Source organism: Myotis davidii, unplaced genomic scaffold (assembly GCF_000327345.1).
Source record: "Myotis davidii unplaced genomic scaffold, ASM32734v1 scaffold488, whole genome shotgun sequence".
Classification (NCBI taxonomy): domain Eukaryota; kingdom Metazoa; phylum Chordata; class Mammalia; order Chiroptera; family Vespertilionidae; genus Myotis; species Myotis davidii.
This window is the reverse complement of record NW_006300365.1, coordinates 1,060,825-1,074,732: the sequence shown is the minus strand read 5'-3', so window position 1 is coordinate 1,074,732 and position 13,908 is coordinate 1,060,825. Positions and strand designations below refer to the sequence as shown.

The 13,908-nt window shown below is 36.9% G+C and overlaps 1 protein-coding gene across 1 annotated transcript in view; it reads right to left on the bottom strand.

The window, feature by feature from the left end:
• DIAPH3 (diaphanous related formin 3) overlaps positions 1-13,908 on the bottom strand; it is a 522,899-nt gene that overhangs the window by 351,643 nt on the left and 157,348 nt on the right. Inside the window, exons 12-14 of the mRNA XM_015572462.1 lie at positions 9,538-9,656; positions 7,418-7,482; positions 630-734 (exon numbers count right to left, since the gene is read on the bottom strand). Of these exons, the coding sequence (XP_015427948.1) occupies positions 630-734; positions 7,418-7,482; positions 9,538-9,656 (289 nt within the window). The remainder of the gene's footprint in view (positions 1-629; positions 735-7,417; positions 7,483-9,537; positions 9,657-13,908) is intronic.

The following is a 13,908-nucleotide window of genomic DNA, read 5'->3' as shown; positions in this document are numbered from 1 at the left end:
ACGACGAAATTTAGCTGTGAATAGTTTATCTCTTCATCCATTAAAGATAAAGGTTCTATTTCTTGCTATCTAAAATGTTTTATGTGTAGAGGGTGTGTATGAGCTATCTGCCTCACAATCCAGATTTGTTCTCTTTCTCTCTTTTTTTTTTGTCATGTTTTAAATCTGTTTACTTTTGGAAATTGAAAAATTATCAGAAAATGTTCTCATTCAGCTAGAGGTTATCTCTCACTGCAAGGTACCCAAAAGCTAAGGTTTTAAAAAATAAATAACTTGAGCAATAATTTCCTGTAGTAGGATAAAGATCAGTGATGAATGACAAATCTAAGATGAAAAGACTTTCTTACCCTCCGTGTTTAATTACTTAGGAAATGTGACATTACGAACAAAACCCAAACGAAACATAAGGAAGCAGATTGGTTAGTGACAGTTTAGACGTTCTTAAAAAAGCAAATTGAAAAGTAGAAAAATAAGTTTCCTAAATATACATATATACATATAAAAAACACTATGAAAACATACAAGTGAAATTAAAGATTAAACATTTTGATGCTGTGAAGATATGACATGACCTTTACGCCCCTGGTAAGCTTTTAATACTAAATTCCTCTGGATAGGTGGTATTTTACCTGAGACTTGAAAGCCTGTAACTCTGCTTGAAGCTCATTAATCTTTGCCTCTTTTTTCTGCAATTGAGCCTGAGTTTCTTGGTGGTCGGTAAACTCTTTTTCAAACTGGAAAGAAAATATGAGAGAGAGATGGAAATGAAAAGCACTTTTTATAGAGAAATATGACTCTAATCATGTCAGCAGAACATAAACTTTTATGAAAGGAATGGTAGATTTTTGCTGTCACCCACAGCCTTTCTTGAAGTCCTACCAAAATCATTTGCAAGGCAGCAGACAAAGCCAGAGATGGAGTCCGTGACCTTCTCTCAGCAGAGGAAACTGGCCCATAGTTATTTGCAACCCTGTCTTTTTTCTTCAAAGTCTCTAAATTTCATGGTGATTTTGTGTAAAATAATAGAGAGCAAACCATTGTACTGAGTTTCCTGACCCCTACCTGCAAAAATGTATACTTGAATTTTACCTAAAGTTTATCAAGAGGACTTAAAAAATTCCATTTTAATATTTTTGTTTATGAATAAATAACTCATTATATGAATGCATCAATTACTTGGCTTTTTCTTACAACATCAGGAGATTTAAGAACCCTGATGTAGACTCTAAGCTTCCACCATTTAAGAAAATAAAGTCTGTTTCATTTATTATTAATCTGTTGGAGATTAATCTTTGTGAGATTAAGGATGAATTAATCTTTCAAAGTCCCTAGTGTGAGAAAGGTAAATGGTAAAATTTGGTGAATCCAATGAGTTTTTTTAATTTATATAGCCACTCATCACAAGTTCCCATCTTGCATTCAAATAGCTTACTATCATTATGACTGAAACACCTCTCCTAATAGAGGTAAATTTAAATAGGGTATTTTCTCATTATCAGAAACAATTATTTGACTCTTTTTTTTTTAAATGGGGGCTGGGAGGCCAATCAGTTAAAAATAATGCAACTATTTCACAACTGTAGCCTGAAGCTTTAAAATACAGTCACACCTCAATAAGGAAAATAACAATACAGAAGTCGACAGTTAACAAAGGGCTGCGTGAATCTTATTCTGTCCTTAACACAGAGCCAGTTACTAGTCCCTCATCAGACAGCCAGGAAGTAAAAGATGTGAGATTAAAAGCCAAATTGTGTCTTTAAAGTTTGAGTTATTTAGATGAAACCACACTGCCTTCCTACAATTGATGTTCAGATAATGCTTTACAGCTTTTTAATAGACTATTTTTAGAGCAGTTTTAGGTTCAGCACAAAATAGGCAAGTTTCAGAGATTTCCCATATGCACCCCTGCCCCAACACATTTTGCCTCCCCCATGTTTTACAGAGTTGAAAGTACAAAAATAGGCACTTTTGCATTTTATCACAAAAACAAATATGAAATGAATATTACAGTTCTCATTATAGTTATAAAAATAAATCTGACTCATGATCCTCTCACTCCTAACCTTGTGTTCTTTATAAAGATAACAGAAACTACTAGAAAAAAAAGATGCAAATATCTTTTATCTCTCCCAAACAACACCAGCATCATCACTCCTACTACTACTGCAGCTACTCTAAACCCCTCCTACCATTAATAATTTTAAAAAGGTACTAATCTTGCCCTGGCCAGTGTGGCTCAGTTGGTTAGAATGTCGACCTGTGTGTGCAATGAAGGGTCTCAGGTTCTATCCCAGGCAGGGCACATACCTAGGTTGCAGGTTATCTCTCTCTCTCTCTCTCTCTCTCTCTCTCTCTCTCTCTCTCTCTCTCTCCCTCCCTCCCTCCTTCCCCCTCCCTCTTCTCTCCCTAAGCTTTGGATGAGGATAAAAAAAAAGATGCTAACTTAAACCTAGTAAAATAACTAATATACAAGCCACAGCATGCTTAGAACTCAGAGGATAACCCAAAGCCCTCTTGTCACCCAGGGATTCCACAGGAACTAGCTAAGTCAATTGTGCTCAGGGCTCTGTTGCACTGTGAACTTCTCTGTCCTTCTGTCCTTTGACTCACCCCATGTCACCTAACTAATCTTATTTTTGCCTCAAAGCCAACTTCATTAAACAGTGTTCCTACTCCATACTCACTTTTCTGACCTGCTGACCTTCATTCACTTCATTATGCACTACAACTAAGCTATCATTCTTTTACTCTAAAAACTACAGCTTACCAAATTTCAAATCACCTGGACTTCTCCCAGCCTCATCTTGCTTGACTTCTCTATAGTTGTGCTATTTAATAGGGTAGCCACTAGCCACAGGTATAAATGTAAATCTAATTCAAGTCAAATAAAGTTAAATTTTCAGTTCCTCAGTCACACTAGCTATTTTATAAAGGCACAATGGGAACATTTGGTTGATAGCTACTGTGTCAAACAATACAGATTTTAAAACACTACCATCATCCCTGTCTAAAACATAAATACTTACAAACTTGTCCCCATATTCTATCTCCCTTCCCCTATATGTTCCATTGCAACACACTCCTAATTAGGTCCTCCTAATTCATTGACTGCTCCTACCAGTTCTATATAAGTTCCTACTCTTCAATCCAACCCTTTAATGTTGCCATTGTATTGGACTCCTTCCTCACCCTCTCCTGGACTCACAACACATTTTTCATTGCATGCTGTCTTCCACACCCATATGCTTCAATCACCATTATTATATTGATGGCTTCCAAATCCTGCTACCTAGCTCAGTTTCTCATCTGAATTCCAGACTACTTATCAGTCTTTAAATGTATTTTCAACTTCTTAATGAACATTTTTCAAGATAAACAAACCAACAAAAAAAACAAAACACAGTATTTTCAAAATCAATACTATCTTCCCCCTACATATTTTGGGGTTTTTTGAATACCGCTATTCTTTCTAAAGGACAGCTCAAATGACACGTCCCCTTTGCCCTTAAACCTTCTTCATTGTCTTCATTATAAAGGGCATGCTATTAACTTAATATCTAAGAACCCTCCGGCATACAGCCCCAAACTACCTATTTCCCATTATGCAATAAATATCTAATAGCATGCCTAGATGTGTCCCTCAGAGTGGTAGGTGCTAGAAATATAGAGTAGAACAAAATATGGTAATTGCTTTTAGTGAGTATAGTGTCTGGTGACAAAGAAAAAGCAAACAAGCCAAAACCTATACAAATTACCAGCAATAAAGACAGACAGATAGACAGACAGTGAATGATTCCTGCAGGAAGGATGTTGGACCCCAGGTTTGCAGCTAACATTTCAAATAGAGGAACCAGCATTGGATGACAAGCAATCCCTTATAAGGGGCACAAAAAGATGTAAGAACAAACTGCAGGGGGAGAAGCTAGCAATGTAATTAGAAATGGAATTGTTGAAAGCAGTTTTACCATAAGTCAAAAAGTGTTTTCTTTTTCCTAAAACAACATTGAGAGGTAGTAAAGTATCTATAATAATAAAAGCATAATATGCTAATTAGACTGGATGTCCTTCCAGACAAAGCCAGGGCTGCAAGGGAAGCACAGTCCCGGGTGCCTGCCAGCAGCCGGAGGGAAGCCCGGGTCCCAGGTGCCAGAGGGAAGCCAGTGCCAGCAACCAGGGGAAGGAAGGCCTACTCTTGCACAAATTTTGTGCACCGGGTCAGTAGTTTATAAGAAGAAAATAACAATCAAATTTGTACTTTGGAAAACCCAACCAGCAGCAAGTGTGGACTGAAAGAGAAGCACACAGGCAAGAAAATGAGTTTAGGGGCTACGGCAGTTATCCAAGTGAACTAAAGGCCTGCATGAATGAAGGTAGAAAATAGGATAATGAGAAGAACATGAAGCAAAATATTTTTACAGAATTCAAAAAGGTGTTTGACTGAATGAAGAAAATGCGTGAGGGAAAATGTAGAAGATGACCATGGTGTTCAGCTGCATGACAAGCTGCAAAGTGTTATAATTTGATGGGAAAGATAAGGATTTAAAATGCAGGGTGAAAGGCATTTTTAGGCACAAGAAAGATTAATTTGGTTTAGGGAATGTTCAGCTTGAGTTACCTATAATAAATTCAAGCCTTACCGGTTTGCTCAGTGGTCAGAACATTGTCCTCGGACTGAAAGGTTGTAAGTTTAATTCTGGTCAAGGGCACATACCTCGGCTGGTCAGGGCGAGTGCAGGAGGCAACCAATCAATGTGTCCCTCTCACATGGATGTTTCTCTCTCTCTGTCTCTCCCCCTCCCTTCTACTCATTCTAAAATCAATGGGAAAAAATGTCCTCAGGTGAGGACTAACAACAAAAAGAAATTCAAATTTTATGTATGGCTCCTTATTATCCCACCTTGTTGCCTCATATGTATCCATTAGGACTCACATTAGCTACCACTTCCTTCAGTAAGTCTTCCCTCCACACCCAAGATTAGGTGAGGAATGCTTCCTACAGGTTTACAGACCACATAGGGTTTTCTACCCTAGTAATCATCAGGATGCAATACAAAAATATCAAAATATAGTAACACTCACTAACCTAGAAGTTCACTAATAGTGAAAAATCTTTTTTATTTTACTCATCACCTTTCCAAAGCTTTAATTCATAATTAAACTCAATATATCTTTGTTGAATGAACTAAGGAGCTAATTCCTGTCCAATCTTCCTTTTCATGTTAAATAAATAAGTCACTATCTATCAAATAATAAAGCCCCCCAATCTCCCAGCATCAAAAACTTTAAGAAGTCATTTTCTCTATCCTCCTTTTGATAACTGCTCAATGTGTACTGCTACTTAACAAGAAATAAAAAAATTAAATTCTCATGAGTAAGAATAAGTCTTTTTCACAATATAAATATGTACACTATCATATTTCATAGGCCTTAGAATGAGATTCAAAAGAATAAAGAATTTTGCAGGGGAACAAAGATAAAACTATCAAAACAATTAGTCATAATTAGTACACATAAACAGAATTTAATAAATTAACTTTGCCATATTGAAAGTATCATTATTATTGCCAAAGAGAAAAATATCTAGATCCTCCCTTAGAAGAGGATCAGACAAAATATAAACTTTGCTTTAACATCTTTATAATACCTACAGTCAAATCACAGTAGCCTAGGGGATAAAATGAGTCTACATTAAAGACGTACTTTATAAAAACTGATATGATACCCATCCAAAAAGAGTTACCAGAGCAATATTACGCTTACAATATTACACGCAAAAAATGTCAAGAAACACAGTTAAGGTTGAGGCTCTGCTTAATTTCAGTCCCTAGGGTAAATGTATTAGTGCATCTGTACAAGAAGGTTGATAATTCAATATTCTCTGTGTACTTTCTGACATTTCTGGTCTTCATTTTTCAAATTTATGCACCAAATAAAAAATGTGTCTAGCAACTAAGATAGCTTCCTGCCTAAAGCAAAGTATTTACATGTGTCCTTATAAAGCTATCAGAAAGAAGTTCTTGCTGATATATACAAAATGGTATGGCAGTAGAAATCTTTTATGGAGCAAACAATATATTCTGAATATACCTAAAACATATAACTTTTGACTAAAAGGAAACAACTAACCTTGAACAAGGTCTTTCTTCTACTTACATTTAAAGCTTACTATTTTAAAACAATGTATTGAGGAAGTTATCATGTTTAACACCACTCATATAAGCTATATACTTAAAAATCATTATAAAAGCAAATTTATACTATCTGGGATACATCCAAATTAAGTACCTAAAAGTTTCCTACTATTTTTCCCATGAAGAGTAAAAATTCTAACTGAGCTTAGAATATAAAGTAGATGTGATGAGGGATTACTCGGTAATACAGACATCTGTCAGGTATAACACTTAATTTAAAAGATCCATATTTAAATGATCACCATTGTGAATATCTTATTCACAGCTGTAATCCTAGCCTGTAACCAAAAGTCTGAGATATAATACCCTCTCAGTAAATGTTTGGTAAGCCTTAGAACAGCTTAGGAAATTTACAAAGTTTTTCATAAGTTACTGTTAACTTATGAAAAAGTGCCTACCATTTGCAGTTACCTTTTATATTACAAGTTTTTAAAATGTGCAGTTTCTTCTCAAAATTTATTTAAGACCAAATACAATAAAATGTAGGTTGTGCGGCATGGTGCCTAACACATAGTAAGTGTTCACGTTCATCAAGGTGGTTGTAGTATAATTATTATTATTTATCCTATGTAAGAAACCAGTCCTATGAATTCAAATCAGAGTGAATACCTAAAATGTGAAGACAACAACCCCCCTCCAAAAACAAAAAAAAGCGAGAGCAAGAGAGAGAAAATGTAATGGGTACTTACTAAACAGAGATAAAAACACCATCTTAAAGAAAAGTGAGGAATGAATGGCTACATAGTTAGTGATACTACTAGGCTGAAATAAATGAAATTGGCAATATCTGATATATTTAACCTATGCAATGATAATTTTATATGATTCAACCTGATCTAAAATGAAGTAGCTTTAATCAAAACAGCAAGCAGCCCTAGCTGGTTTTGCTCAGTGAATAGAGTGGCGGCCTATGGTCTGAAGGGTCCTAGGTTCGATTCCAGTCAAGGGCATAGGCCCAAGTTGCGGCTCAGTCCCCAGCAGGGGGCATACAAGAGGCAGACAATCAATAATTCTCTCTCATTGATGTTTCTATCTCCCTCTCCCTTCCTCTCTGAAATCAATTTTATATATACACACACACCTTGATATGTGTGTGTGTGTTTCTATGTGTGTGTGTGTGTGTGTGTGTGTGTGTATTTTTTTTTTTAACGAAGAAAGTGGCAACAACAAAGACTCTAAGGCAGAGCATACCTTCAGCGGTTCCCCAAATAATAAAACTCACTTACTTTCTTGTAAAATTCTGATGCTTTCTCTTCAGACTCTTCTACTTTCATTTGATCTATGCAAATATCTAAAATTCCAAAGACAAGAAATTTTAAACTGCAGTGCTTCTCAAATTCATTATGACTTTAAAAGTTTAGAAAGAAATAAAAAAGCATCAGAAAGATTTAGAACAGTGCCAGTAATAAAATAAGCAAAATAGAGAAACATATTATAATGTTGGAATGAAGAAGAATTTTCTAAGCATAATAACAAGGCCATAAAACATAAAGGGAAAGACAAACCCTACCACAATTTTAAACTATTAGGCAAAAGGAGGAGGAAGTTCAACTGTAACATACAATACTCAAAGGTATCTATCATCAGTCCATAAATATTTTGAAGGAAGAAGAGATGATATCCAACACAAGATAGGAAAATGGGCCATAGTAATGAGCAGAAAGTTAAGAATAACAAAACTAAAAATTGCTAAAACAAATGAATAAATATTTTACTTTCCCTAATGATATGAAAATATAAAAATTTCAATAATAGCAAAGATTAAATAATCCATAATGCCAAACTTGGAGGTGGCACAGAGAAACCAAATTGCCAACATAATAAAAGTATAGATAAGAAACTTCACAGTATAAGCAAATCTATTTCTAGGATTTTTGTCTTTAGGAAGGAATAGTGATTAAAATAGTTTACATTAGGCTCTGACTGCTGTGCCTCCATTGAATGAAGCATCCTCCCGTGCACCCACAGGTTATTGGTTCGATTTCTGGTCAGGGCACATGCCCAGGTTGTGAGTTCGATCCTTAGAGGGGGCACATACAGGAGGCAACTGATGGATCAATAGATCTTTCTTTCATATCTCGGTTTCTCTATCTGTCTATCTTTCTCAGATCACCAAAGCATCCTCAGGTTTTCAAAAAAAAAAGTATATATAGGGTGTCCCAAAAAAATTGTATACACACTTTAACAGCTGATAGCTACCATTGCCTTTATAATTATTCAAAGTGTATGCATGGATTTCTCATAATGTATTTTATCCCTACTTTTATTTTTTAATGAAAATAATACATGAACATGGCTTTCAAAAACATTGCAGAGGATCTTCTAATGAAAAGTAATAGTGAACCAAATCAACTGCATTGAAAAGTAAACCCCACTCCCTAAATGGGATCTCTTTTATCCCTTTCTGTTTTAGATTATTCTGGTGCTTAGTTTCTAACTCTAAATAAAATGCTCGTACTATTACTTCTTGACATATCTACTTAAGACATTATAGATAACTTCCTGCTATAAAAGAAGGAAACTATGATCCCTATCTAATCCCAATTTTGGTTATTTTACTTTCTAAATTGCTTGGCTCCATAGTACTAAATAAATACTTAAACTTCTGATTCCTGTTACAGAGTGTCTCTTGATTTTCACTATAATACATGAAGTTATCTGTGCTCCATACTTTCCAATATCTGTCTCCCAAACTGTCCAACCTTGTATCTTCTCTCATCTGTTCATATCCACACCATCTGTATATGTATTGTTTAGTGCATATAAACTTATTCTAAACATTTAATATCAATAAATAAAAAAACATAACTATGTAAATATGTTTCACTTATATAGCCAAATTGTGTTCAAATATTATATTTCCTTCCTATGTCCTCTATTCAGCAAGTGCTAAATGACAAAAACATTGACTCAAGGAAAAAAAATGCTCCTAATGTCCAGGAATAAACTTTCTTTTCAGGTACTATCTGAAAATCATTCCACATTTTGAAATTTTACTTGAAAGTTTGAATTTTATCATTGGTAACAAATTTTACCATTCATTTTCCTTAAAGATATAAACACTTCAGCAGCAAGTGTGTGCTGCTCTAGCCGATTTGGCTCAGCGGATAGAGCATTGGCCCACAGACTGAAGGGTCCCAGGTTCGATTACACACAACATATTGAAAAAAGACAAATAATGTCTTAATATTACTATGAAAATAGTTTTAACTATTAGAACCCCTAAAAAGGATATCAAGGGCCTCAGTAGTCTACAAGCCTGACTATGAGAACAAACAGTCTAGAGCTAATCCAGGGGGTAAGAGACAATAAGATATTTCCATTTAAATAACAGAGGAATACTCACCAACAAATTGACTTAAATCTAAATCTAGTCTTTTTCGGTATGTGAAGTCTGGATCCATCCCATCTCTATGTAATACAATCTGAGATACACACTCATCAATTAATTTGAAGTACTGTTGCCTAAAGCAAGAAAAAGAGTGTATATTGAATTCACTAGTGTAATTTTACATTAAAACAAAATATCTTGATAAGTTTGATTTCAAGTTTAATAATTTACTTTGTATAGTTTCAATAAATGACATAACAGATTTAACATGGGAGTGTCAGTAAATAAAATTACCCTATCAGTTTCCTCCTAATGATTTTAAGACACTCTATTTTTATAACTTTTTCACAAAAATAGTGTGCTTTAAAGATGATTTTCTTATATGAATTAGAATCTTGACTTAGAAGGCAGTAAAAGAGAAAATATTAAGATAACCTGAGATATGTGCTCAAAAGCAGTCCTCAATAAAGATCATCAACCAACCACTCTACCATACTGAAATAGCTACCATTGGTTTGTTTTATTGACATAAATAAAACAAAACAAATTTCTAAAATTTCTCTGGAAAGTTCTTCAAACCATAGAATGTATATGGAACCAAATTAAAAACTGATACTATAAATTATATACAATATCAAATAAATAATTCATACTCAAAAAAAGCTAGAAAAATTTAGTATAACAATTTTGTTCAAAAACTTAACTAAAATGCCCAAAAAGGCTCATGTTTCATTCCAGTTTAGTCCACTTATGTGTGTAATAAGCTAAAGAACATCCCTTCAAACTCAAGCCAACACATGTGAAAGAAACAGCTAGAATATTTTATAAACAAAACCAAACTAAAGTGATACGGTGGGCAATATATTCTAATAAGGTACAGTCAGTCAGTCATCCCCAGCTACTCTCCACCCCCATAACTAATTTTTTCCCTCAATGACTTTTTGCATATATTTCCTCTCCAAACTTTCTTTACCAACTATATGATGGCCTCTCTAGCCACTCAGGCTTTCCTTCCCTGTAAACTGCCCTTACCCAACTTATCCTACACACCTAATAAACCATCCGTTACATGCAATACACTTTTTAAAAAATTAAGTACTTGAGTTCTGGCTAGGAAAGAATTCAGAGCCAAGACTCCAACTATAAGAGAACATTTGTTTGGTAAAATCACAGAGGTAAAGGAAGGGCCCTTAAAGCTTGGGAGGGAGGAAGGTAATGGCAACGTGCCTAGGGGTAGAGGGGAAGCCCAGGTGTGCTCTGTGAAGGAGAATACCTGCAATAAGATTTACTACAGCTTAACATTAGCAAAAAGGTTATTGCTCATTAATTGTCAAAGTAAAAATGTTCAGGACACTACTTCTGGATACCAATCAAAGCAAGAAGGTATTATCAATTGCTTTCAAAAAATAATCTCTCACTCTCTAATATTTTAGCCATAATCACACTTACACTCAAGGTACATAAATTGCACACATATTTGTATCTATCACATTTGAAGATTTAGATGATGCACTTCCATTCCTTTTTACTCATTCAATGCTATCCTAATGCTGTTTCAATAATGAAAATATTTCCATTAAAACCATAATCTACTTATGTCATTGAAAGAAAAAATCATTTCAGTAAATATTTTCCCCCCTCCACATGCCCAATCATGAGCTCGTTTATGATATTGCTGGAATTTTGTGTAAAAACTCTTTCAGCAAGGCTATATTAGCAGAGAATAATGTACATCTCATTTCCAGAAATGTAAATTGAGAAAATAATCAATATGACTGATATCAGTAAGTTAGTGTATGTCAGAAGAATATGGAAAAATCTTAATTAAGAGATTAACACAATTTCATTATATACTGATAAAAAAAACCCTATTAGAATATATTTTAAAATCATATTCACTTTCTCTGTAATGTTTTTACAGAATATCAGAAATTATCTCCTACGCACATTCAACTAGCATAGTATTCTGCACATGGTAAGCCACTAATTTTTGTTGCAGAACTGAATTTGATCTCCTCCTCCACTTTCCAATCATCTTACTGAATTTGATTTTTCTTGGTTGGCAGGGGCATCCTTGGTATACCTTCTCCAATCAAAATCCCTTACAATAAAATGTCCTTATGTTCTAAATGTGAAAGATATATTCTAATTTTCTTATCTACTAACTAGTGTCCCAGTGCACAGATTCATGCGCATTGAAAGGAAATTAATTAGAAGAAATATTTTAATATCACTATTTGCCCTTTTTCTATAATAAAAGTGTCAACCAAAGTCACGATCGACAATGACAGATCGAAACACACACATGTGACTGGCGCCAACAAGAGCTTTTTATGTATCGCAAATGTGCAAGTCAACTTAGCCTTTTATATATATAGAATAAACTTGTTTAATTAGATCTGCTTTCTGATTTAGCTAAACTTTTTCCAGCCCAGTGAGGCACCCCAACTTCTCTTTCAGGTAATTGTCAGCAACAGAGCAGTAAACATCAACACAAAGCAGATTATTATTGTATATCACGCAGGGAGGACAAAGGGTAAAACATTTAACTGTGGCAGTGTTTAACTATATTCTGCACAGTGAGAAAACCTGAAGTCATCTTCAAAGTCCACCATCTCTTACTTCTTTTCAGTTGGGTCAAGTTTCTAAGCTTTCTAAATCTCCATTTCCAGCTAATGAAAAGAAAATAGGATTCCACCGAGTCTCCTACCTACCTACTCCAGGACTTCTGTGAGGATCAAATGAGATGAGGCACGTGAAAACACTTCACAGACATTTGGTTACAGTGTAAAATGTTTGCATCTGGCTACAGAGCAAGTCAGGTTCCTGGGCTGAAGAAACTCCAAGGAGGCTAGTCACTAGGTCAGCCGTGGGCAAACTACGGCCCGTGGGCGGGATCCGGCCCATTTGAAATGAATAAAACTATTGAAAAAGAAGACCGTACCCTTTTATGTAATGATGTTTACTTTGAATTTATATTAGTTCACACAAACACTCCATCCATGCTTTTGTTCCGGCCCTCCGGTCCAGTTTAAGAACCCATTGTGGCCCTCGAGTCAAAAAGTTTGCCCACCCCTGACCTAGGTAGAGGAAACTGGGCATTGCTATGTGACATCATTACCTGGTGTCCTCAGCAACCAATTCTGGGCTGAGCTGGGCTGGGCTGCACTGTGGGTCTCATTTTGCACCATGGGACCTTGGCAGGGGTGGCTGTGATTTGGTAGGGTGTTGCTCTGGAGTGGTGGCGGGTCCTGTGTCAAACTTGGGGGAAGCTGAGTGTTGGTTTGTTGGCGCTAGGCCCATGGTGCTGTTTATTTTTAAATGGCCAGTGCGTGTCATGGAAGCTCCAGCAATGAGTGTCTGCCCCCTGGTGGTCAGTGCACGTCATAGCTACCAATCGGACAGATGGACACTTACCTTTATATACATACTAGAGGCCCAGTGCACAAAAATTTGTGCACTTGAGGGGGATAGGGGTCCCTCAGCCCGGCCTGTACCCTCTCGCAGTCTGGGACCCCTCGGGAGATAACGACCTGCTGGCTTAGGCCTGCTCCCGGGTGGCAGAGGGCAGGCCCAATCCCTAGGTGCAGCCCCTGGTAGGGCTCAGAGCAGAGCCGCATGGGGAGTTGGGGCACCGCCCCCTGTCATGCACAGAGCAGGGCGGATCGGGAGGTTGCAATGCCACCCCTGTCACGCACAGAGCAGGGCCAATCAGGGGGGTTGGGGATCCGTACCCTGTAACGCACAGAGCATTGTCAATCAGGGGGTTGGGGAGCTCCCCACTGTCACACACAGAGCAGGGCCCATCAGGGGGTTGGGGAGCTCCCCCCTGTCATGCACAGAGCAGGGGCGATCAGGGGGTAGAGGAGCTCCCCCCTCTCACTCACAGAGTAGGGCCAATAGGGGAGTTGGGGCACCGCCCCCTGTCACACAGAGCAGGGCTCCTGTGGGGGAAGGGTTTGGGGTGCTGCACTCTATCACCCACAGAGCAGGGCCGATCAGGGGGTTGGGGCACCACCACTCTCACACTCAGGGCAAGGCCAATGGGGAGGTTATGGCTCTAGCCTGTCACACACAGAGAAGGGCCCGAGAGGGGGGTGGAGGGGGGCGGTTGGGGCGCTGTACCCTGTCACACAAAGATAGTCTCTCACAGTTCTTCCTATGGCTGCTCATTCCTGACCTTTGCAATTCAGCTGTAAAATGTCACATACTCAGCAACCCTTTCCCTGGTCATAAATCTAAATGGACTGTTCCCATAGTAAGTTTAAAATTTCTATTGCCTTCTTTCAGAGCATAAATTGCAGTTGGCCATTTTCATTTATGTAGTTATTTATTTTTGTCTGCCTCTGCACTAGAACTTAGGTTTCATAAAAACATAAACCTTGT